This window comes from Sinohyriopsis cumingii, chromosome 19 (assembly GCF_028554795.1).
Source record: "Sinohyriopsis cumingii isolate HCF-2022 chromosome 19, ASM2855479v2, whole genome shotgun sequence".
Taxonomy (NCBI): domain Eukaryota; kingdom Metazoa; phylum Mollusca; class Bivalvia; order Unionida; family Unionidae; genus Sinohyriopsis; species Sinohyriopsis cumingii.
In genome coordinates, this window is record NC_142979.1 from 52617453 (window position 1) to 52644750 (window position 27298).

The 27298-nt window shown below is 35.3% G+C and overlaps 1 protein-coding gene across 5 annotated transcripts in view; it reads right to left on the minus strand.

The window, feature by feature from the left end:
- Positions 1 to 27298, minus strand: part of LOC149775705 (uncharacterized) — a 222168-nt gene that overhangs the window by 126843 nt on the left and 68027 nt on the right. Inside the window, exon 8 of one of the 5 annotated variants that reach the window (XM_089943711.1) lies at positions 23776 to 24303. The exons of the other annotated variants lie outside the window; for them this stretch is intronic. Within the exon in view, the coding sequence (XP_089799837.1) occupies positions 24250 to 24303 (54 nt within the window). The 3' untranslated portion in view covers positions 23776 to 24249. Of the gene's footprint in view, positions 1 to 23775; positions 24304 to 27298 lie in introns of those variants that run through there. 5 annotated transcript variants of the gene reach the window in all.

Consider the following 27298-nt stretch of genomic DNA (forward strand, 5'->3'; position numbering starts at 1 on the left):
TCCATAATAAAAGCTTAACAGTATAGTCAGTAATATGTTATAAACTGATTAGATCTTTTTTATTCAATTATATAAGACATTCCATTTAATGTATATTAAATATTATGAAAACATTAACAAAAAATATAAGACCTCAAAGAGAATTATGATCATATTAATACATTTCACTAATTGGATAAACCCCCCAAAAAAGAGTAAGAACTCAATGTAAGTGGCTTTACTTGCATTTAACCTGATACCTTGATGGCTGGTATTGTAGCAAGTTATTAAATGGTGCTTAGCAAAGTAATAACCTGACAAACAAAATAATTAAAAGGTTCATTTCTTCTGCCAACTGCTGATTAAACAGACAGCTCTAGCTGTGATTACCTGAGCACATTTCAAAATCTGCCAACTTTATTTAGATCTAGTGTAAGAGCAGAGTACATGGGATACTAGTTTATAGTGATGTCTAGCACTGGGGCATCATGTCGCAGACATGTGGCATGGTGTCCCACCCAGTCACACTGTCCTGACACCAGGCCGAACAGTCCTAACACTAACCTCTTAATGCTGAGCACCAAGCGAGGCAGCTATTAGTACCATTTTTATGAGTCTTTGGTATGACTTGGCCGGGGATCGAACCCATGACCTCCCGCATCTGAGGCAGATGCTCTAATCACTAGACCACCGGAGCGGTAATAATAATGTCTGAAACACAGAAAATAAATATAGGCCACAAATTGCTCAACACAGACTCTCAAGGGAGTTTATATATATTATATTTTATGCAAAAGGTCCAGTTGTCCATGTACCTGTGCCTGACTGCTAGTGTCACTAAACATTTATAAGCCTCCAAAATATTGCCAAAAGTTGTGAAACTATACCATACCACCCATCAATGCACTGTTACCTGAGGTATTTGCCTACAACATAACAACACACCAGCACATACATCTGCCATCATGACAAACTTCCTCAAGGAGCACAGCATACAAACTATGTTACATTCTCCACATTGCCCTGACTTAGCTGATTCCTGGGTTCATTGAGGGGCAGATGATTTCGATGCCACCATGTGGTTGGAAGGGCAGTTTTCCATTGTATGAACAACATACTATAAGGTGAAATCAAAATGGCATTTAATAATTGGATAATCAAACTGAGATAGTGTGTAGAGGTGCATGTGAGTACTTTGAGGGGATATGCTGATTGAATAGGTACATGTGAGTACTTTGAGGGGATATGCTGATTGAATATGTGCATGTGAATACTTTGAGGATAAGCTGACTGAATAGGTGCATGTGAGTACTTTGAGGGGATATGCTGACTGAATAGGTGCATGTGAGTATTTTGAGGGGATATGCTGACTGAATATGTGCATGTGAGTACTTTGAGGGGATATGCTGACTGAATAGGTGCATGTGAGTACTTTGAGGGGATATGCTGACATACATCTAACTAATAAAGAACTTTGAACATTCATAACTTTTTCACGAAGCTTACTATGCAAGGATACATGTCCATAAAATGACCCTCATGCTGATAGTCAATTAAAGAAGCACAGCCTGTAAGATACAGATGTGAGATGATCTACATCAACTCTTTTAAATATGGTATTAGCAGGCATATCAAATTTAAAACATGAACCCAGCTTGGTGGAAGGACTATGCCACATTCAGCACTTAAACAGATGAAATACCAAAATGTAATAAGTTTACTTCACTAAAGCACCTGGCAATTAATCAAGCTTTCAAAAACTAAGGACCTATAACTGATCAAACAACCAATTTCCCCAAGAAAAAATAAACTTGTAGTTATGGTGGATAATAAAAGATTTCTGCACTAACTGATCCTGCAAAACACAAGTGTTGGCAGCTAATAATGCCCTGAAGAATCAAATTTATGTAACTATGGATTTAATGATCTGACCTCAACTACTGAATAATAATAATAATAATACTAATAATAATAATAATAATAATAATAATAATAATATCTTCAGATATTTGAACTTAATGTATATTAATATTGTACATAAAAGTGAACAGATGGTTGTTCAGTTTCAAAGGTAGCTTTAACACACTGTTGGCTATAACAGTAAGGTAATGGAAGCTAAGTACCTTCTCAAGGACACATTAAGGCAGCTGACCCAGACTGGCCTGGATGGTCATCAAACCTGTCTTACATCTCAATGGTCTTAAAACTAAACAACAGAAAATAGTAACAACCAACAAGCTGAGGAAAATTCAACAAATACTTTATTTCCCGAGAAAACAAAGTGAAAATTTAAAAAGATCTTAGTGTACTATGAATTAAATCACAAATAGTCCTAAAAGTTTAAAGACAAGTCCAAAAAGTATAGAGCATTCCAGATGAATTCTAGGTGTTCCTAATGAATTCCAATCCTAAACGTGATGATGTACAAATAGCCTAGAACAGTGCTGATGTGCTAATAGTTTTGATGTCTCACAAAGATATAATCCATAAGGTCTGTAAATGAATTCAAAATAATCACCAAGATAGTGATTTAGTATGAAAGTATTACTGAGCACTTTGTGATTAAATAAATAAATCCTCTCAAATTTAAACTAAACACAACTAAAAGACCAATTTCGCTCTGGATGTGAAGAGGGGGAATATGCAATTCTAATATAAAAACCTAAGACACAATTAGTGGAAAAGATCATTCTCAGTTACCAACAAAAGTTCAGGTCTACTACTAAAATTTTATTAAAGAACATGACAAGCATCAGGTACACAAGGAATACCAGAGGGGAAAATCAATGTCCTGAACTCAAATCCAAGTAAACATCTTTACCTACAAATAATAACAATCTTAATATTTAATCCACAATCACAGACAAAAATTAGCCATGTAATATGCTGTTTATAAAAGAAGACATTAGTTAGGAAGGTCTAAAACTCCTATCCTTATTTATGGACAAAGGTCAATCACATAATAAAAGTTAAATATACATAACACCTATGACACTTGAATTACAAGTCCAATCCTCGGCCAACTGAGCTACTGCAGCCACCCACAAAAGAGAGCATGCAATTAAGTTCAAACATGGAACTAGCCTTCTCCTTAGTCCCCTAGTCTCACACGTTTTGACCACTCCAGTGGTCCAGTAGTTAGAACGTCTGTCTCGGATGATAGAGGTTGCAGGTTTAAACCCTGGCTGAGACATACCAAGGACTTAAAAAAATGGTACAAACAACTGCCTCACTAGGCATTGAGCATTAACAGGTTAGTAATAGGACTGGTCGGCCTGGTATTAGGATACTGTGACTGGTTGGGACATGATGCTACATGTCTGCAGTATGATGCCTAAGTGCTAGACATAACTATAAACTGCCACAATGCTGACATCGTAGCAATATGACAGAATTGCTTATAAGTCGAGATCAAATGATAATTCCACAAACGCAGAGCTGCAATAACATAATTCACCAGCAAATCTGGATCTATGTAGTTTGTTAGGAGTAATCAGTAGAACAAACAACACAGACTCTGATGTGCCAATGCATTAGGCATCAGCATTTCAGGATGTATATTGTTTGCAGTTGGACTCGACTTAAAAGTGTGTATATATGTACCTAGGTGTAGAACAGTCTTAACGTCTTTATTGTATCCTCTCATTCATTATGGGCACCTAACTGTAAACAGTAGAGCTGGGTATAACAAACATATTTTGAATCATGGTATGTGTATTTCTGTAATGTTGCAATATATACTATATTATGGTATACCGCAATTACATTGTAGTTGAACAATTTGTAACAAATACAACTATTTGTGCCTTGAAAAATGGAAATTGCTTTTGATATCATCATATTCATAGCATGATTACTTGGGAATTACTGCACATTCCTTACTGACATATACAGCTAAATACCAGCATGGGAATTACAGTACATTCCTTACTGAGATATACAGTAAAACCTGTTACGAAAGTAGTCTCTCAAAACAGGTGGTCTCTCATAGCAGATTTGTACAGAAAGACCAGTTTCCAAGGTCCAGTTTCAGAACAATTTCAAGAAAATAACCACAATCACTGTACATATATTCTATTCTTTATTAATATTTCTTGCTAAAATATTGTATGCATTCATCTAAAAACAAAATTATATAGCAATATAGCTATACTTCTATCATTAACATGAGATCACATTTACATTTGAAGATCATATATTTTAGCAAATGAAATTGTTTCTGAATTACTCCTTTTCCTTTATAACAACCTTTATTTGTTTTACTGACATTTAAACTGCTTTTTTGCGAGTGTCTGCACTTTTTCACTTTTTTCAGTTTACAATAATTATTTTCTCCAGCCTTAAAATTTGTCTCTTTTTGGTTGCAGGTTCGTCCATTGTTATTAAGGTTCTAGGTGTTAAAATTATTAGTGCTCAACTGTAATATCGAATGTAAAGACGGTTTTGACTGGACTGCGGAAAAACATGAAAAATCTATACATGTGCATTGCATATCTAACAATTAATGAAATAAAAAGAAACAATTGTCTCATCCAGAAACAGAACCATTTACTAAGAGACAAAAGTCAACAGCTTCATTCAAAGATGACATACAAGGATTAACTCTAGTATAAACAAAGTGTGTAACCCGGTCACACCAACTTGAATAGATGACAAGCTTTGTGACTGGGATGTAATCACTTAACATCTGGGGAAAAAACAACAAATATCACAAGTCTTGAACACTATCAATCGAATCCTGCAAACAATTTTCTCCTGCTGGTTTAACAGACAATGACCTTATTCACCACCGGCAATATGGATTAACTCTAAAGACAAACAATATAAGGGACCGCTTCGTCAACGTTGGCACTACAATGGCAATTTGTGACATGTACATTAGCCTGGTTTACAGACTTTAGCATCTATCACAAGTAGCAACAATCCTTTTTTTTAATATTCATTTTATGTTTGTTTTTGATCAGAACAATCCTTACTAATTAAGTAGTCATTGTGACAACTGATTACATATAGGTCAGTGGTGTCTGTCTCTTCTCGTGATATGGTCATTCATAAGGATGTCGGGTTGTACAATAAAGCCGGCAAGCAGGCTGTGTGGGAATAATTAGACTGGTTCCCTGCTTTGTATGCTCTCTGAGTTGCTCACACCTATATGAATAGTGAAGAACAACGCAGGGAGCATTCAAAGCAGGGAACCAGACTTGGAAAAAATCTACCTATACATTAGTCTGGTTTACAACAGAAACTATAAAACACTATAAGCATAACTAAAAAAATTCAGACATCGGTAGCCAGCCTATTGTTTTTAATTTTTTAAAATTCAGAATGGTATGAGCGGCCGTTCTTACAGGGATTAAATAAAGGTTGGTGGAGTTTATCCTCATTTTTGTGATGCGGTCATTCATAGCAGTGTCGAAATGCATATTTTGCCCCAAGACGTTGCAGTCGCTGGTCGTGTTCAGCAGTTGGTCGCTCATAACAGAGCATGTATATAATAAAATCAATCCATGCATTACGATTGTGGTCACAGATGACAGGTGGTCGCTCATAGCAGAGGTCACTCATAGCAGTTTTTACTGTACTGCTAAAGACCAGAATGGTGGAAAAGTACTGTGGAATGCATTGCCAGAACAAAATACAATGGTAAACCAGTATTCTGATAATACCATGCACCTCTAGTAAACAGCCTGGACTTGTCTCGTTAACATATTATATACTTTAACCCAATCCCAATTTATGCTGCATTACTAGAAAAACTTATTTTCCTGTGTTGAAGACATGTAAGGTCAGACTTGAGCACATACCATTATCAACCATTTCACATAGGACTATGTTTGTTTAAAGAAAACATGCCTTCCAGAGACGCTGATGGCATGGTAATAAAATAGCAATTTTTAAGATTTTAGAAGAACTTTCAATGCGACACTGGTCAGAGTAGCATTGGAGCCATTGCAAATTGTACAATGAACATTGGTTACTGACAGTTACCATCATAGTTTTAATTTTGTTGATGAGAAAATGAACTGCAAAAATTTCTAGAACTTCCAAAAGAAATGCCAGAGATGAACATTTTGTACATTCCAGAGCCGATTTTGAACTAAAGTCATAATATCCACTATTTGAAATAAAACATGTTCAGCACATTTGATTACTCAGTGAAATTTATATGCTTCACTAACAAATGAGAAAGAGTACTAGCGTTTTAACAGCCATGAAAACTTTAATGCAACACAATACTTTAATTGTCTTCATCAGTATTATGTGACATCGTAAAGAAGTATTAATGGGATTCATTTATTCGGAGTTAAAGATGGGGATGAATCTTTTCAATTCATTTGTGCAAACTGAATTTCAGTGACAGGACATTTATGTTTTGGTACCTATTTCAATGACAGTTGTACAAAATAATGTCTTTATGTCTTTACCTCATTAACCCTTGGAATTTTTCGCCTGAAATGGGAGTAGGAAATGCATTTTGGAAGCTACTTCTGAATACATCCAAATACATCTGCTTCTGGGAGATTTTTGTTTAGCCTGGTGCCTAGTTGTGTTAGAAATATCATTTTGCATTGGCTGCTTTGTTTGCACATATAGAGTTCTTTTCTTTTTTTTGCTTATGGGGGCATTCACCTGTAGTTATGCACTTTTGAGAGAGTGACATGTAATGTGGGGATGTTAGCATATGAAACAAGCACAGTGGAGATGAGAGGTAATGTTGGCATCATACCTCTGAGTTACTTTGAAGTAATGTGGCTGACATTTCTTTGGATACTGTACTTGTGAAAACTGTATATGACCTAAGCACACAGCTAACTAACATGACTGAACCCTTGTGCTCCAAAAGTCAGCCTGAATTAGTCTCTAAAGTACACTATCTTTAGCAGTTATTAGAAAAGGGTAAATGAATTTTGCCACACTAGACAATACCAGCTTCTGAAAGTGCAATGAATGAATTACCAAATATATGAAATGCAAAAAAAGTTATTGGCTCTTTTTTTAAATTACAATTTACCTCTGAAGTCTTGAAAGTGAAAAATGACCAAGTGGAGCTAGCTTTTTTGAAAGGTGTACATCTGGAGTAAGGCCACGCTGTGAACGTACTCTATAATCTAAATTGCACCCATGAATCATACACCAATATAAAGGGAATTAAAGTTCTTTTAACAATACCTAAGATATACAAAGTCTTTTTTAAATAGCAATTATACCACGTGAGGAAACCCTAGAAAATTATTTTTCTTTAAAATTGTAACCCATTGAAAAATACGAAACCAAAGAGCGACACCTATTGGACCCATCATTTTCATATCCTGGCCAGATTTTACTCCAAAATCCCCAATTTATGCTACTTTTTGCAAAGGTTCACCTGTCTGTGCAGTTCTGACCCAGTCTGCCTTAGATCTGAGGTCAAAAAGTCTAAAATCCAGACATAAAATCAAATTCTGACAATTGTCAAATTTTTGCTGTAAAAAAGTGGGTCTCAAAAACTTTGTTTTTCCTATTGTATTTTGTAATGTAGTAGAAATTCCAGATTATTTGGTATCAATGTTGAGCTACATCTGTCTACATTTCTACAATACCACCCACTTTGGTGTATCTTAAATGACCATGATGCTACAGAGCTCAAAATACCTCTTGGTGCATAAACATCAGGTGCCAGAGGTTAATGAGTTAAGTGTTTGAAGAAATATAAAAAAAAAAGGTCACTGAATTTATACTGAAGAATATTCCTGTGGATTCACTGTTTCAGCAGGCTGACCTGCATGCCTGTAAGCACTGCCAAATTAATTCATCTGCATGATTGTTTTTCATGTCCTGGCATTATGTGATGCAGATCTGGGTAACAGACATGTACTCACATTTGGAACTACTGTATATAGATGCCATCAAATGTAAATACTAGCTTTTCTTCAAAGTACAGACATCAAAAAAGCCTCTGATCCAAAGTGAACAAATTAAAAAAAATATTATTCATAAAGATTTGCTTACGAGTGCTTCAATGGCGTGATTAATAATGGCCATGTTACTGGTCATATTAATTCTGATAAAACTGTTAATTGTCCAGAAAATCTTTAAGCTATCACATCAATGAAAATAGCAAATGCAGAAAAAATGGAACACATAAAACCACCATGGCCAGTTAAATCAATTAAACTTGATACAGGTGAAATAAAATACTCCACATTTATCACAAATCAAGGATGTATAGATTCACACACTTCATGTTAGAAACTCACCAAAGGAGATGTGGTATGAAAGAAACGTTCCAGTGCAATGCAGATCAATGTTTAAAGCATTAGTTCTAATTTCTATGTTGAATTGGCAATATACATTGCACAATATTTTAAATGCATCTTACAACTAGACAAAAATACATTGACTGCTCCAGTGGCCTAGTGGTTAGAGCATCTGCCTTGATGTGTGAGGTCATGGGTTAGATTCCTGGCCGAGTCATACCAATGACTTACAAAAATGGTACTAACAGCTGCCTTGCTTGGCACTCAGCATTAAAAGGTTAGTGTTAGGACTGGTTGGCCTGGTGTCAGGATAATGTGACTGGGTGGGACATCATGCTACATGTCTGCAGCCCGATGCCCCAGTGCTAGACATCACTGTAAACTGCCACAATACATACAAAAGAAAAAGACACCATGCATTCCTCACCAGAAAAAAAATACAATATTTGGAACTGACAAAAGAAAGAATATTTCTTCTTCTGAAAAGGTTTAAATCATTGAAGACCATGTCTGGGTCAAACTGCTTGAATTCAGACTTATACTGATGACAGCTGAAAGCTTTCAACACCTAATCAATACGGTGTTTTTGCAATATTTTAGATCAGAGACATTTAGAAAAAGATATGAAATTGACATATACCCAGATAAAGAACAGTTTTGTTTTTTTACATCACAGAATGCCAAAATGTTGTCATGGGAATGACTTTAAATGCAGCTACACCCAGACTGGTACTGATAAACCAGTAAATTTGGCCACAAACTACCCTTGGCATGTTTTTGTTGGGATTCTTTTTTCTGAGAAGAATGTGGAAAATAATTATGCCAAGTCAAATGGCATGTCGATTATATAGTATGGGCAACACAGGAAGAGACATAATTTATTAATTAAAACTTGGAGTGATTCCCAGTCTTAGTTTGGTTCATTCATCTATGACTGGTTTCCCTCATTTCTTCTTTGATTGTACTCCAAGTTAGTTCATCTTGAAATCAAATTAGCAGTCCTATCTATCTGAAGTCAGCATTTAGAACTGGCTGAAGTGGGTATTAATTTCTAGGTTCTATCAGCATGTTTTAATAGATATAATGAGAAAACCATTGACTGGGTACACTGATGCCAAAAGAGAATTAACATTCCATCAATTACATTAATTAGTGAATGACTTTGCAAATACAACAGCAGAGAAGGAACCCAACCCTATTAGCTACTACAGGCAATTAACAACATTAAGAAAAAAACACAATACATGCTCAATTAATAACTTAAATTAGTTTAACTGCTTTACTAAATGATTTGTTAACTGCTTTACCAACACAATAGCATAAACATATGGTTGTCAGAAAAGTTAAGCAAAGCAAATAATTTGTTTTTTAAGGACAGAGGGTACAGTCAACTGCACCATCTGGTTCACAGTGTTAGATGAAAATTTTATTGAAAAATCTGGATAACTTGACGGATTTAAATAGAAATGTATATATTTGAATCTCAACTCATCACTATGCACAACACATTTAATACAATTCAATTTTAACCATCGCGTATGGCAAACCAACTTACAGCAGTGTTAAATAGTGACTGTTTTAAACCATCAGAACAGTGACTGGCATGAAAACAAATGCAAAGGGAATAGCAGCTTGATGTGAAAAAAAAGGGGAATCTTTAACAGAATAAAATCTAAGATGATACAGCATTTACGACATTGAAATGATTCTAATATTGTCAGTACATCTATGAAATGACCAATTATGCTCTTGGATGAAATATAGTAATCATAACAAGAAAACAACAATAGTGAGTGCCTATTTTTATTGTAAACTCGCAACTAATCGGCTCCACTTTATATCAAGTGAAAATGCTTTAAAATTCTTTTTGGCAGAAATAATTATTTTAAAATAATTTCTAATAATGGTTCAAACTGTTTATTTTCAAGAATTATTTACTCCATCAATTGTATTGAGATTACCTATCTCAGCAAACATGGCACAACATATGCTTTTAATGTGCCCTTTTCACCAAGAAACGTGTGTTTAACGTGACCTTTTGACTAAATATATTAGGAGAGTGGAATCCACTTTTTTACTTGTAATTTCAACATACAAAACCTCCTCTTCACATTAAGTCACTAACAAATCTCTTGCGTGCATTCAACTATATCCACCATCCATAAATTTAAATTATCATATTCTCTGCATTGAAGGCCCCCAAATTATCATATTCTCTACACAAAAATCCCACAAATTATAATATTCTCTGCACTGAAGGCCCCCAAATTATCATATTCTCTACACAGAAATCCCACAAATTATAATATTCTCTGCACTGAAGGCCCCCAAATTATCATATTCTCTACACAAAAATCCCACAAATTATAATATTCTCTGCAATGAAGGCCCCCAAATTATCATATTCTCTACACAAAAATCCCACAAATTATAATATTCTCTGCACCGAAGGCCCCCAAATTATCATATTCTCTACACAGAAATCCCAAAATTATAATATTCTCTGCACTGAAGGCCCCCAAATTATCATATTCTCTACACAGAAATCCCACAAATTATTATATTCTCTGCACTGAAGCTCCCAGGTTATATTCTCTGCATAGAAATGCCACAAATTGCCATTTTCTCTGCACAGAAATCCCCCAAATTATCATATTCTCTGCACAAAAATCCCACAAATTATTATATTCTCTGCACTGAAGCTCCCAAATTATCAAATTATCTGCACAGAAATCCCACAAATTGCTATATTCTCTGTACAGAAATCCCCCAAAATATCATATTCTCTGCACAGAAATCCCTCAAATTACCATATTCTCTGCACTGAACCAATCCCCCCAATTATCATATTCTCAGCGCAGAATCCACCAAATTATATTCTTTGAACAGAATTTCCCAAATTATAATATTTTCTGCACAGAAATCCCCCAAATTATCATATTCTCCTCCATACAGAAATTCCCAAATTATCATATTCTGTGCATACAAATTGCCAAATTATTATCAAATGTCCTATAAAAATTTCAGTTTCTCAGAAATAGCAAATACATATATAGAACTCATTCATTATAACACTGTTCATGGATACCATGCAAGTAATCCATCTTAAGGGTGAGGTCACCTTCTGTTGAGGTATTTTATAAACAGTATTACTAATAAATAATGAAAAAGGTTATGTAACCATATCCACTACATCAAAAGGATTGCTTTCTCATGAGGTACGGTGTAGTGAGGGAGTAATGTACTTGATCAATAAGTAACAGTATACAGGTACAGTGAAACCTGTCTATAAATGGCAATCAGGAAGAAATTTTGTCATTTCGATTGAAAATAGTATTGAAATTAAGGAAAAGGATTTAAAAAGTCATTTATCATTGACAGATCCATTATATGGAGTTATCTGCTGATGCAGAGTTGACTGTGTACCTATATAAAAAATCTAACATAACCAGTCAAGAGATTTACAACTTTTGAAACTCAGTTTTGTGTTATTGTTTCTTTAAATTTATATTGCATCTAATGCCAAATCAAAATGAAAATTACTTTAACTACAACTAACACATGAAGCTTGCCTTTTGCTAAAGCTGACTTTGAATTGTTATGCTAATATTTGGCCTTCTAAAGAAGTTACTATTTCATTTCATTTATCACTTCCTAAGTAGCTTGGTTCTGATTGATCAAATTGCTTGAAACGATCATTGCTAAAATATTACATTTCCCTCACGTTAGCACTCTAGAGTATTTTTAAGATTCCAAAGGTCATTCTCACAGTTTATACAGAGTATCTCATATCATTTCACCATGAATAAGGTGATGTCTGAGACTCGGACTTCCAACAATGAAATGATATGTCTTCTCTTTATGGTAATCAATCACGATCATGTATGCATCACTGATCACTTACTTATTTATAAATAGTTTTTCCATGTGTCTGCTTATCTGTCCTTCAATTCATTTGTCCATCCATTTGTCTGCTTCACCTTTCTCTCTTCTTACTTTCATTCAAGCTTAATGCTTTAAAACTGAATGCTTTAAAAAATATTGGTAAACATTAACATTTTTTTCACCCATAGTACCTATCGTTGTTAATGTTTAAATATTTTTGTTTTCACTTTGATTTTGGTGTTTAATTTTACTTGACTTCATTACTATCCATTCCAACCAGTTAAATTAACTTTCTGTTGACTTATACAAAGTTATTTTATTTGACATACACATCAAATACCATGAATTTTTTCCTTCATTATATTCGAGCTGGAAAATGTAAAAAAATTATAAGTCATGTAAAAACATTGTCACTTTGATTTCAGTTAATCAAACCAGAAAAAATTAGACTGGGATCTGTCCTTGGGCTAGGGCCATAATGAATAGGGTTGATAAATCCTTGTATGGCCCTCATCTCAAGTCAATAATTGTGTAGTATTTGCTTGGGTATATATGCATCTCATTGTGACCAGCAATGACCTAAGCTGCTAACAGATCAAGGTCAATCTCACTGTGATCAAGGTCAATCTCACTGTGACCAGCATTAACATAAGCTGCTAACAGTTCAAGGTCAATCTCACTGTGACCAGCAATGACCTAAGCTGCTAACAGATCAAGGTCAATCTCACTGTGACCAGCATTGACCTAAGCTGCTAACAAATCAAGGTCAATCTCACTTAGACCAGCATTAATGTAAGCTGCTAACAAATCAAGGTCAATCTCACTTAGACCAGCATTAACATAAGCTGCTAACAGTTCAAGGTCAATCTCACTGTGACCAGCAATGACCTAAGCTGCTAACAGATCAAGGTCAATCTCACTGTGACCAGCATTGACCTAAGCTGCTAACAAATCAAGGTCAATCTCACTTAGACCAGCATTAATGTAAGCTGCTAACAGATCAAGGTCAATCTCACTGTGACCAGCAATGACCTAAGCTGCTAAAAGATCAAGGTCAATCTCACTGCGACCAGCAATGACCTAAGTTTGCTAACAGATCAAACCGTCAATCTCACTGTGACCAGCAATGACCTAAGCTGCTAAAAGATCAAGGTCAATCTCACTGCGACCAGCAATGACCTAAGTTTGCTAACAGATCAAACCGTCAATCTCACTGTGACCAGCAATGACCTAAGCTGCTAAAAGATCAAGGTCAATCTCACTGTGACCAGCAATGACCTAAGCTGCTAACAGTTCAAGGTCAATCTCACTGTGACCAGCAATGACCTAAGCTGCTAAAAGATCAAGGTCAATCTCACTGTGACCAGCAATGACCTAAGCTGCCAACAGATCAAGGTCAATATTGTTTGTACTACTGCTACTTTTCAACAGGGGGCTGCAGTGGCTTAGCAGTTAGCATGACAGACTTGGAGGTTAAAGGGTGCAGATTTGAATACTACCATTAGATCAACTCATGGTGTTTCATTGGGCAATACACTTTACTCCAACTGCCTCCATATTTAATAATGTACTTGTGTTGCAGTGCCTTAAAACACCAGACCAATCTAATTCTAAATAAACTGCAAGGACTTTGACCAGCAAGAACATTGTACTCCAGTGTGAATAGCACTGACCTAATGTTGCCAACAGGTCAATGTCGATACTGCTTGCCACACCTTTAATTTTAAAGGCGATGCACAAACCCTGACTAGCCTGCACATTATGTGACAAGTATGTATGTGTGTGTGTGATTTGGATTTTTAACATAGCTTTTAAAACAAATTCTGTCATGTTGCTACAATCTGTGCAGTGTGGCAGTTTAATGTGATGTCTAGCACTGGGGCAACATGCCCCAGACATGTAGCATGATGTCCCCCACCCAGTTATATTATACTGACACTAGGCCAACCAGTCCTAACACTAACCTCTTAATGCTGAGCATCAAGTGAGGCAGCTGCTAATACCATTCTTATAAGTGTTTGGTATGATGTTGATAGGGATGGAACCCATGACCTCCTGCATCCAAGGTGGATGCTATGTGAAAAGTATTTACTGCATATACTTACTTACAAGATAGGTCCACCAACAAACAACATAAATCCTTCTCTGGCATCACATAATCCACTGGCAGATCAGGGTCTATGTTGTTTGTTGTACTGGTTACTTTCAACAAACTGCCTAGACCAAGATCTGCCAGCACATTATACAATGGAAGATCTGTGACTATACAGTCTGCAGTTGGACTTGACTTGTGAGTATAGACAGTAATTTGATATGCCAGTAAGGTGCTGAGTTCTAACCTACTGCTCTTGTAATCAACAGCTTCCATTTTGCCTTCATTGCTAAACACTTACATACTTCACTGTCAGGAATTGTTGTAGTAGTGGTTTTTATTCTTCTTCTGGTGTTTAATGGCAGATCAATGTTATATCATACTGAGGCAAGAAGAATAAAGCGCTTTGCCCAATGACACATCATGGTAGGATGGTGAGAACTTAACCAATGTCCTTTGTTCACAAGTGTGAGGAATTTAAATAATGCTCTGAATGTTAAAATGCATGTATTCAACAAACTTTCAACCAGCATGCATAACATCTTAACCGAAAATGTCAACTATTGCACTACCTTGGTAATAAGTAAGATATCTGATTTAATACGATATGATACAATAAGACAGAATATATAGATGATTCAACTATTTCAATTAGGAATGTGACATGTGCCTTTTTCAAATTAGTTTAAATGTAGAATGAGAAAAAATAATGAAGAGAAATTATGTAGTATGAGAATAATAAGGAACACAAATTTCATTTTACACAACATAACTTTTGGCAACAGTTTATTGATATGACAGTATAATTGATGAATCCTTGCTACATGAATCAGTGAAAACTTTAAAGTTGATGAAGGGTCACAACAAAGTTAAACTTTGAAGTGAAAATTTTCAACTTGGGTTTTCTTTATAAAGATCCATAAAAGTTGGTGCATATCTTTTAAGTCCTACCAAGATTATCAAGTAGAAATAAAATTAACTATGCAATAACAATTTTCCAAGTCAAACAGGGGCCATAACTCTTTACAAATTATATGAGAAAAGTGGGAAACTCAAAATTTAACTAGACCTTCTTGATATTAAAACAAACACCAACAAGGTTTCAGTCCCTAAAGTCCCTAAAAAATTGTTCAGCAGAAACAAATTGTGATGCAAAAACAAAATTGTAAGCTATGTAAAAAAAATTACATTTGGCCCAGATATTCTTGATATAAGCCTCTTCATAAATAAATTAACACAAAGCAACATTATTGAATAGGGGGAAAACAACAGAAGGTGGTTGGACAGTAAAACATAATCAACACGATATGCTCCCTCCACAGAATATAGCAGTGGCAAAACAAATTCTGGAAGAAGTCTTTCACTCCCAAACCCATTCTTCCATTCCAAAAATTCCAGTCCTGTAAGGTGTGAAACAGAAGATTTCTGACAAATCCTGCATTACAGAACTATAAGAAACAAAGTTCAGTTAGATGCCATACAAATCTCTCCAGCCCATGAGTTAGACTGTGCTAATGGCACTTTCCACTCTAATGAATCTATGACATGCTGTTTTATGCCCATCAGTTTGGAGTACCTATAAGATTTGCCAATAAAACAGAGATAATCCAAATCACAGCTGTTAGCACATAAACAAGCTTGGGATAATAAGTACCTACAGGGTACTGGGAAAAAATTCTCCAGTATATCTTTACTGGTTATTTTCAGCAAAGGTTGCTCACCTATACTATAAACAAATGTTAAGAGTTCCACTGATTATTGTGTGATTTCTTCTTTTTTTTTGGCACACTTAAAGAAAATAATGAGAGGAACAGTCTTGAATGATCTGGCATAAAACCTGAACTTACATCTGACCCAAGGAATCCTGACATTGAACACTGATACTATTCAGACAAATAAATAATGATAAAAACAAATACAGGAAACATAGTTTTGTTTGATCTTTATTCCACCCCACTGCTACCATAAGCAAAGAAACCTAACAAACAAAAGAAACATTAATATGGATAGGTCAAAATACAGGATTTTCTATTATATTAACATTAAAAAAATGTACTGCTGCATAAGCAAATATCAAAGATATTTTACTTTTTTAAAAGTACAATAAAAATAGTAATGAATATTGTTCTGGGTCATGCAAATATTGCATTAAGAGCCTGGTTGCTATCAAGATTCTAGTACAGGGCTACCATATATTGAATTCATGTAACAATGTGGGCATCATGTCAATAAATTTTTTAATTATTCAAAATATATATAGAAAAATATATATACACAGAATTACATGTGATTTGTTCTAAGTCTGCAGAAAGAATGAGTTTGATATGATGTAGGGATATGGCATAGGGAGACATCAAGGCCATCAGGCCAAGACATATTCATAATTTGATATGATGCAGGGATATGGCATAGGGAGACATCAAGGCCATCAGGCCAAGACATATTCATAATTTGATATGATGTAGGGATATGGCATAGGGAAACATCAAGGCCATCATGCCAAGACATATTCATAATTTGATATGATGTAGGGATATGGCATAGGGAGACATCAAGGCCATCAGGCCAAGACATTCATAATTTGATATGATGTAGGGACATGACATAGGGAGACATCAAGGCCATGAGGCCAAGACATATTCATAATTTGATATGATGTAGGAATATGGCATAAGGAGACATCAAGGCCATTGGGCCAAGACATATTCATAATTTGATATGATGTAGGGATATGGCACAGGGAGACATCAAGGCCATCAGGCCAAGACATATTCATAATTTGATATGATGTAGGGATATGGCATAGGGAGACATCAAGGCCATCAGGCCAAGACATATTCATAATTTGATATGATGTAGGGATATGGCATAGGGAGACATCAAGGTCATTGGGCCAAGATATATTCATAATTTGATGAGATGTAGGGATATGGCATAGGGAGACATCAAGGCCATCAGGCCAAGACATATTCATAATTTGATATGATGTAGGGATATGGCATAGGGAGACATCAAGGTCATTGGGCCAAGATATATTCATAATTTGATGTGATGTAGGGATATGGCATAGGGAGACATCAAGGCCATCGGCCATGACATATTCATAATATTCATAACCCATTTCAAATGAGTTCTTTCCCCTGACTCAGAACAGAACACAAATGCATGTTTGTATTTATTACATATCCCCTCTTTGACACTTTCCAAAACATTTTTGCTTTGATGTATGAATGACATTCAAACTGAACTGGCATTTATTAAAATTTGTTGAACTGTGTTTAAAATTCCTGACAAACAGATGTCAAAGAAACTCTTAACCCTTTACCTCAAAGAGTGTATGGCTTTTTAGCCCTTCGATATACATGTAGCAAAGTTACCCAGTGCGGTGCACTATAAATAAAAAAACCTGTTGCCTATTCAACTCCATACACATAGGCCTGCCTGTTAACTGTTAAGCAGTGTAGTGTATGTTACTTTTAACAGCAATTTTAATTGTTTTACATTTTTGGTACACATATTTTATGTATGGAAAGATTTAAGAGTAAAATCCGATCGTTATAGCAGTATGATTATTTTTCAAGGAAGAATTTTGTATGTGCTTTAAATTCCTGAGAGAACTCATTCACCATCAAGTCTGTGAAGCCGCATGACCAACCTTAACTGCCATTTCTCATACTCCAAATTTACATGTTCTTTGTCTGCGTCTACATCACTAAATGATCTGAATTTGATCATTTATAAAAACTAATTGCTGCTTACATCAATATCAGAGCCTTTACCTAAGTTATTGAAGCTTTCATAGTTGTGATTCTAATTGTGAAAACTTAAGTAAGTACTGAATGAAATCCATGGCCTCCGCAAAATCCGCGAGAGTGGAGAATACAACCCAGTTACTTTAAATAGCAGATTTCAACCACAGCATAAACAGCAACCACATGATCTGACATAATGGTCATTCACACCGATGAATGTAGCATCTAATAGGAGGTTTTCCCCGAAGGTAGTGCTATGAAAACCTGCTCAAAATGGCTGATGTTTACAGCAGGCGTCAAAAGGCACTTCCATGTGAATGGAGCAGAGGTGTCCAAAGGCGCTTGCATGAAGTAAAGGGTTAATTAGTTCCATCTGAGTGTGTGACACAGAAATATGGATTGAACAGCTGAATCAAGTGCAAGTTCAAGCATGTAAGATCAAATGGGTATGAAATAAATTTCAGAAAGTTAAAAATTATTAATGTAATGGTACAAAATTTGTTGGGGCATGAATTGAATTTTAATTAGAGTCTGTTTGATAACGGTCCAGCAGATATGTCAGTAAAGTTCATACAGCAGAAAATGACAAAGCTAATACAAACCAGAGCATTTATGAGGAAATCTTGGGTCATTTGAAACAAGTGTCATAAAATGATATTTTCCAGAATAGTTACTAATAAAGGCAGACTACAGAGAATTATTTTGACTTCAGTGGAAATGTTAAAATTTCCTGGCGGTTTGAGAAAGTAATCCTAATTGGCTAAGCTAAACAAATGGTGGGTGGGGGGTGTTTGTTCCCAGATGGAATTCAGGGTTTTAAGAAATTCCCCCCCGTGAAATTAGTCAGTCTTAGTTTCTAAAGCAAGCCAGAATATTTAGCTCTGGGAAATATCAAGTATTTCTTGTTAGAATGTCCAAGGGAACATGTGTCGGAAAGTTGAGGACACGAAAAGAGAGAGATTGAACTCCATAGTATGAGTCTCAATAAAGCACAAGGTTAGTCTCATTGAATACAACATGCTTTGATGTAAGTTTGTAATTATCTGTTGAATTTATGTGTTTAAAATTCATACTTCAGTTTTTTCCTTGACATCAAAAAAAAACTCGTGCATTTGTGGTTTGGAATGCTGTATGATTCATGTAGTGCAAGAACATCATTCAATATTTTGTTGGTATGAATGAGTTTGTGTGTAGCGGTTTTGTATGTAATAGAAATGATATAGTGTAAAGATTTCATGCATTTCTTCTAGCACATATTGTGAAAAGTAAATTTTCCATCTTAAATGATTTGTATCATGTTTGCAGAGAATTTATTTTTCTATGTACAGAAATGTATGTCAATGAATCATTAATTTGCAAAGTAATAAAGCTAAGACCAGGAGTGAAGTCCATTATTACATCTGTGTAATGAAGCTTTGGATTCTTTCCAACAAAGAATTGATGGTGTTACATTAGGAACACGTCTCAAATGATGTTGTTCAGTTGGAAATTTACAGCCCACAGTAATAGTTATCAATGGGGTCTAATTATGTCATGGTTCCATTTGTGAGGAGCATCTTGAAAAGGCATTATTTTATGACGATAGGGTGAGTGTTTATGAGGTTGCAAACTGACCATATTAGCTTAGTTCTGTCAACCGTGACAAGACAATATCTGATGTAAAAAGAGTGGTAATATTTTCTGATCTCAGGAGAAGAATAAACCTGACATGTATTTTGGTTGGGTAATATATTTTTATTTGAAGGGAATACTTGTACTGTACAGTGGAAAAGATCACCCAAGATGGTTGATGACCCATAGAGGCTAGAGGAAGAGAGAGAGAAGAAAAAGAAATATGATGCCAACCTATCACCAACAGTGATCTGGAAAAGACCGAAAGCAACCAGGTAATGCTGACAACCAACAATTTGAGTTTGATCAGTCTCTTGATTATATGAAATTTGTTTTATCAGTGTAACAAAATGGCTATTTGAATTTCGCAGAGAAAATGAATCATTTAAATGTCATGTTCAGTTTCATTTTGTTGATGTAATTAACTAAACTGTTATTCTATTCTATATCTCTGCTCAGATCTCTGTTACTCCAACCATTATTTTCATATTTTTTGTTATTGTTTACTCGATCTAAGCAAAAACACTGTGGTCAATCATCTGCAAGATAACAATAACCAAGACACCTCAAGGGGTGGGAGATCACACATCTCATCCCCCACCTCGTGACAATTAATAACAGAAAAATGAGAAAGGATAAAATGTTCAAACTAACAGTTCTGCATACTAAACTGCCATCACTCAACCACCAGGGTTTTATTTTCCAATCAAGCCACTATTTGATTTTCACACTTTTTTACCTTGTTGAATAGTTTCAATTTGCAAATCTTCACAACTGTCTGTGTGGGTTTGAGTCTAGGATTCGGCCAATGTGGGTATGTGAGAAAGCTTGCCAGTAGCTTCTAGTGGGTTGGTGGTTCTTCCCAGGTTTTCCTGGGTTCTTCCTCCACCATTAATACTGGCCGCATGTATAGCCTATTGTGGGCCGAAAAATGGCGTTAAACCCAACAACAACAACAACAACAAATCTTCACGATTTCTTAACATTCCTCAAAATTAACATTGAATTAAAAATACTAAGTTGTAGATTTTATAATGGGTTGTATACTTTAATGCACTCACATTACCTCATGTACTCTAGCTTCTGAAATTGCATTACTCTTCTTTAAAAAAGCTTTAGATAAAAGTTGGTGCTGACAAATGGATGGACAGATGAACATATGAAGAAATGGAAAGTCAAACAGACTGATTTATTGTCTTTTGTAACAATTGTCACTTCTGAGAAAAAAGGAAAGAAAACTAAAACACAAATATGTTCAGATGACAAAGTGGCCTTACCAATATAGTATACTGAAAACAATCCAGAGTGATGAAGCAAAGGAAAAGAAAGTCAACTAAGGGCAATAACACAGTAAAATTTTGATGAAAAATTATGGCAATCAAACCAACTTCGGTCTTCTCATTATACACCTGCAGACTACATTTGGTTCCAATCCATGAAAAACTTCCATAAAAGTGATACAGAGTGGAAACAAAATCTGTGATGTATGTGGCACAAAGGGAATGATGGACATAGCTGACACTATGCTTCATGTAAATGTGTGGGATGGGAAGAATACATATACGGCAAAAGTTACAGTCTGCTTGAAATTTTTCACAGATGTTATCTGTGCACAGGTTTTGATACACCTTCTCTCCTACACAAATTGTTCTCCCACCAAAGCTACATAGCTCAGAAGATAGAGAATTAGACTCCAAATCCAAGAGGCTCAGGTTCAATACCTGCCCAGTCCATCCCAGGTCACTTTTCTTGGTTTGTCCTTGGGAAAGGCAGTTAACCCTTTACCTCATGCAATCATGCAAGCACCTTTGGATGCCTCTACTCCATTCACATGGAAGCGCCTTTTGATACCTCTACTCCATTCGCATGAAGTGCCTTTTGACACCTGCTGTAAACATCAGCCATTTTTAGCGGGTTTTCGTAGCGCCACCTTTGGGGAAACTCCTCATTAGATACCTCATTCATTGCTGTGAATGACCATTATGTCAGATCACATGGTCGCTAATTATGCTCTGGTCGAAATCTGCTATTCAAAGTAACTGGGTCATATTCTCCGCTCTCCAAAATGGAGGTTGTGGATTTCATTCAGAACTTTTCACGATTAGAATCACAACTATGAAATCTTCAATAACTTAGGTAATGGCTCTGATATTGATCTAGGTAGCAATTAATTTTTATAAATTATCAAATTCAGATGACTTTGTAATGTAGACGCAGATGAAGAACTTGTAAATTTTGAGTATGAGAAATGGCAACTACGGTTGGTCATGCGGCATCACTGACTTTGATGGTGAACAAGTGCTCTCAAGATTTTAAAGCACATAAAAAATTCTTACACGAAAAATAATTACACAGCTATAACGATTGGACTTTACTCTTAAATTTTTCCATACATAATAGATGTGTACCAAAAATGTAAAATGGTTAAAATCGCTGTTAAAGGTAACAGACACTACACTGCTTAACAGTTGACAGGCAGGCCTATGTGTATGGAGTCAAACAGATAATAGGTGTTCTATTTATAGCGCACTGCACTGGGTAACTTTGCTTCATGTTTATCGGAGGGCTAAAAAGCCATACACTTTATGAGGTAAAGGGTTAGCTGTCATTTCCTACGCATGATATAGCCAATGATGTGTTAAACATCTATTAAAACCAACCAAAACAAGAAACAAAACAACGTTGTTTTTCATAATGATAGTAACTTATTGTGAGAATTGACCATTATAACAACATTTCACAACAATTACATAACACACAAAATTTTTGAGTTTGGGTTTTAGATGCACTTGAAAGCTAAAGGTAAATCAAAGAGATGCAAGATGTGTGTACAAGAACAAAAGTTATTACATATCATTGCCTTGAATGAGAATGTTTAAGCCATATGTATTATATTTTTGACAAGTTTGTTATTAGTGGCAATGTTTCTTTGAAGTCAGAATTTACTGCATACATAGAATGCAAAGCATGATCATTTCAGATGTATGATTAGATTCAAATATAATTCATTTTTGAAGCTAATTTTGGAAACAATCAGCCATCAGCAAAGCCCAATAAAAATAAATTTCAGAACTCTTGGTTGACAGAGTTTTACTTTGTAAAGCATGCTTGTGAAAAAAGAAGAAGAAAAAAGGGGTGGGGCTATTAATTTTTCACACATACTGCAACAACAAACACATTAACATACTTCATCTCGGTTCTGACCAGGATTCACTCAGAGAATCCAGCTGAGAAGTTTGAACACCAGGACTATCCAGTCACTAGTGAGTGTAGTGATTCAAACTAATGACACCTGCATTACCTTCAAACTCCATACTGAATTTATTTTTGAACTGTAGCAATTGCAACATTGTGTGACAATATTAAAAATGGGGAAATTTTGGGCATGTGGAAATTGAAGACTGTGCTTGTGGAATTTCAGTCATGGCTTGTGACATATTTAAGTCACCAGCCTGGGGCCTGACTGTACAAAATTGTTTTCTTTGAACACTGTAACGATTTTAAAATTTAATCTAAAATTATAGACAAATATTAGCTATGTAATATGCTGTCTACAAAATAAGATGACATTAGTTAGATAGGCCCAACACATACCCTCAGTTATGAATAAAAGAAAATTGCACAATACAAATTAAATAGACATACCAAAAAATATTTGAGTACAAATTATAATTCTCTAATCTGCATGATAATATTCTTTCTCTTCATCAAATTTTACTTAATATTACCATGCATCATCCTGGGATAGCACTTTCAACTATTTGGTATGCGACTTACAATAACAATTTCTATGTGCCTTTATTTATTTCAGAGGAATCCAGAGTGACTATGTCTTTAGAAAGGAGTTAATTACTGGGTTTCCAAGCAAGTGTGTCTGCTATGTACAAATACCTATATTCATGGCTAAGTTCCATTCTTGTATGGGGATGTGCAATATGTCAAAAGTGTATGGGGTTGATGTGTCAAGATAAGGCAAAGGGTGCCATTAAGTTGTTGACCTGGTTTTAATTCTCAGAATGGAATGAATTATATAATCTAACCTGTATGGTAACATTCTGTCTACTTATATAATGAATCACCACAAGATGCTACAGTCAAAACAAAATCAATGTGACACTTCCCAACCACAACTACTTGACAGTTCATTGTAAAGTTCCTCAAGATGCTACAGGCTGAATATAACATGTACTGGACAAAAAATGAATGCATACATGAGGAATGATACTGGATGCTAAACTGAAAACTAATGTGGAATTTGACCTCAATGGAAACGTCCTAAATGCAATCTTATCAAAACTACAGACAGTTCATCAAATGTACACAATTTCTGTGATAATATTTACCCAGGTAAATATTCCATAACACTTTACACCTATTATTATTATTAACAACTCCTGTCCATGATCCCACTACACCATGCTGATGACATACCTTATACTGTTTGGCCATGATTTGCTTTACAGGGATCTAATTTCAACTGTACATTTTTTTGCCATACATGGTGTCCATCCTTTGTCCACAGTCTAGAATTGGGTCAAAAGATTTTGGCTCTCTGCATGATAGGTACAATAGTCACTTCTTTGATTTTCGTTAAACAACTTTGCTGGGCTGATGGCGTCATAATATAGATATGTAGCTTGCCTGTAATTTGTTCTTTTCTTTCTTTCTTCTTTTTAAAAAATCCTTTATATGTTCATGGATGTAAATTGTTTCTTCCCCTGATGAAGAGCTTGTTTAGCTTGAAACACTGGGAAAACATTTTGTATTTGCACCATTATCAATTTATGTGTCAATGTATATATGCAGTAAGCTTTAAAACTCATAACTCAGAAATGTGTATATTCCACTAATGCACCTTTATTATGAGAATTATCTTTCAGTGAGAATACATACAAACTGGAGTATGCACAATATGGTAAAAGGGAGGCAACTCAAATTATAGAGATAAAAAAAATTGTCTCCCATATCAGTTGAAGTGTGGGAAATACAGTGTGATCGTGATTTACACGAGGGTTACTTTATTGAAGCATGCATATAATTTGAGATTTGCGTAAATTGAGATCATTTTCTCTGTATAAACTGAGTATGTTAATATTAGGGGCTGCTTCTGCAAAGTAGATTAAAATAAAAAATAAAAAGATTTCATAAAAAGCACAGGGAAATGAACTTAAAACATAGGAAACATAAAATAAAAACATGAAATTATGAATTTTAATCAACGGAACATATGTACATGTACATGTAATTAAAAAAAATGAGAGCTTCACTGAACAGTAGTGTTCAAGCCATGTTGCCAACATCATCATCACAGTGCTGAAAAAATAAAAGCAAGTGTGAAAGCTGGACCCTCCCTTTTGAACCAGAAAAGTTTCTATACCCACCCCAGCATAATGGACAGGATGTCCATTATGTTGGGGTGGGTATAGCAACTTTTCTGGTTCGAAAAGGAGGGTCCAGCTTTCACACTTGCTTTTATTTTTTCAGCACTGTCACATATTTGTATTGTTCTACATGTACTTTTACTAAGGTTCAAACCATGCTTTATCATGGCGGTACACTGACCAGCTTCATATCTTTTCACTACTTCAAGTTTAACCTCTAATAGCCTTCCTTGGTCTCTTCAGACTATCACCTGCTCATCTTTTAGATGCCATCACTAATAACATTCCAGAATTGTAACAAACAATTTCTACATGTACATACTTATGCAGCACTGAGGTCACAATAAACAGAATGGTGGGGGTCTAAGAGCTGGGCATTGTGGGTAATGTTTGCCTGTGACCGTGGCACAATGTATATGTTTGAGATCTCAATAGTGGCGATCTTTTTCGCAATTTTCCCCATCTCGCGTTATTTCAAATTCGCATAAATTGAGATCGTGTAAATTGCGATCACACTGTAGAAAATAAATGTTAGCTTATTGCATCCAGTGTTTTCTGAGAAATAACTATATTTTTTCTTTAAAAAAGCTATGTGGCCATAAAAGGCAAAGGTATCTGCTGCTATATTTTGCATTCAATATCAATATGTGCACAACAAGGAACTGCAGGAATATCAACATGTACACAACAAGGAACTGCATAAATATCAACATGTACACAACAAGGAACTGCAGGAATATCAACATGTACACAACAAGGAACTGCAGGAATATCAACATGTACACAACAAGGAACTGCAGGAATATTAACATGTACACAACAAAGACCTGCAGGAATATCAACATGTACACAACAAGGAACTGCAGGAATATCAACATGTACACAACAAGGAACTGCATAAATATCAACATGTACACAACAAGGAACTGCAGGAATATCAACATGTACACAACAAGGAACTGCATAAATATCAACATGTACACAACAAAGAACTGCAGGAATACAGGAATATCAACATGTACACAACAAAGAACTGCAGGAATATCAACATGTACACAAGGAACTGCAGGAAGATCAACATGTACACAACAAAGAACTGCAGGAATATCAACATGTACACAACAAGGAACTGCATAAATATCAACATGTACACAACAAAGAACTGCAGGAATATCAACATGTACACAACAAGGAACTGCATAAATATCAACATGTACACAACAAGGAACAAGGAACTGCAGGAATATCAACATGTACACAACAAGGAACTGCAGGAATATCAACATGTACACAACAAGGAACTGCAGGAATATCAACATGTACACAACAAAGAACTGCAGGAATACAGGAATATCAACATGTACACAACAAAGAACTGCAGGAATATCAACATGTACACAACAAGGAATTGCATAAATGTCAACATGTACATAACAAGGAACTGCATAAATATCAACATGTACACAACAAGGAACTGCATAAATATCAACATGTACACAACAGAACTGCAGGAATACAGGAATATCAACATGTACACAACAAAGAACTGCAGGAAGATCAAGATGTACACAACAAGGAACTGCAGGAATATCAACATGTACACAACAAAGAACTGCAGGAATATCAACATGTACACAACAAGGAACTGCATAAATATCAACATGTACACAAGGAACTGCATAACTATCAACATGTACACAACAAGGAACTGCAGGAATATCAACATGTACACAACAAAGAACTGCAGGAATACAGGAATATCAACATGTACACAACAAAGAACTGCAGGAATATCAAGATGTACACAACAAGGAACTGCAGGAATATCAACATGTACACAACAAAGAACTGCAGGAATATCAACATGTACACAACAAGGAACTGCAGGAATATCAACATGTACACAACAAAGAACTGCAGGAATATCAACATGTACACAGCAAGGAACTGCATAAATATCAACATGTACACAACAAGGAACTGCATAAATATCAACATGTACACAACAAGGAACTGCATGAATATCAACATGTACACAACAAGTAACTGCAGGAATATCAACATGTACACAACAAGGAACTGCGGGAATATCAATATGTACACAACAAGGAACTGCAGGAATATCAACATGTACACAACAAGGAACTGCATAAATATCAACATGTACACAACAAGGAACTGCATAAATATCAACATGTACACAACAAGGAACTGCATGTTAAGAATATTCACAACTTTGTGTAGTCCAACAAGCTGCAAACTAATAAGGTATGAAAAATAAAGTGAATGGATACCAGTCTGTTTCTGGTAATTCCTCTCAACAATACTAATAAAATGCACACATGACAAATTATGAGCTTT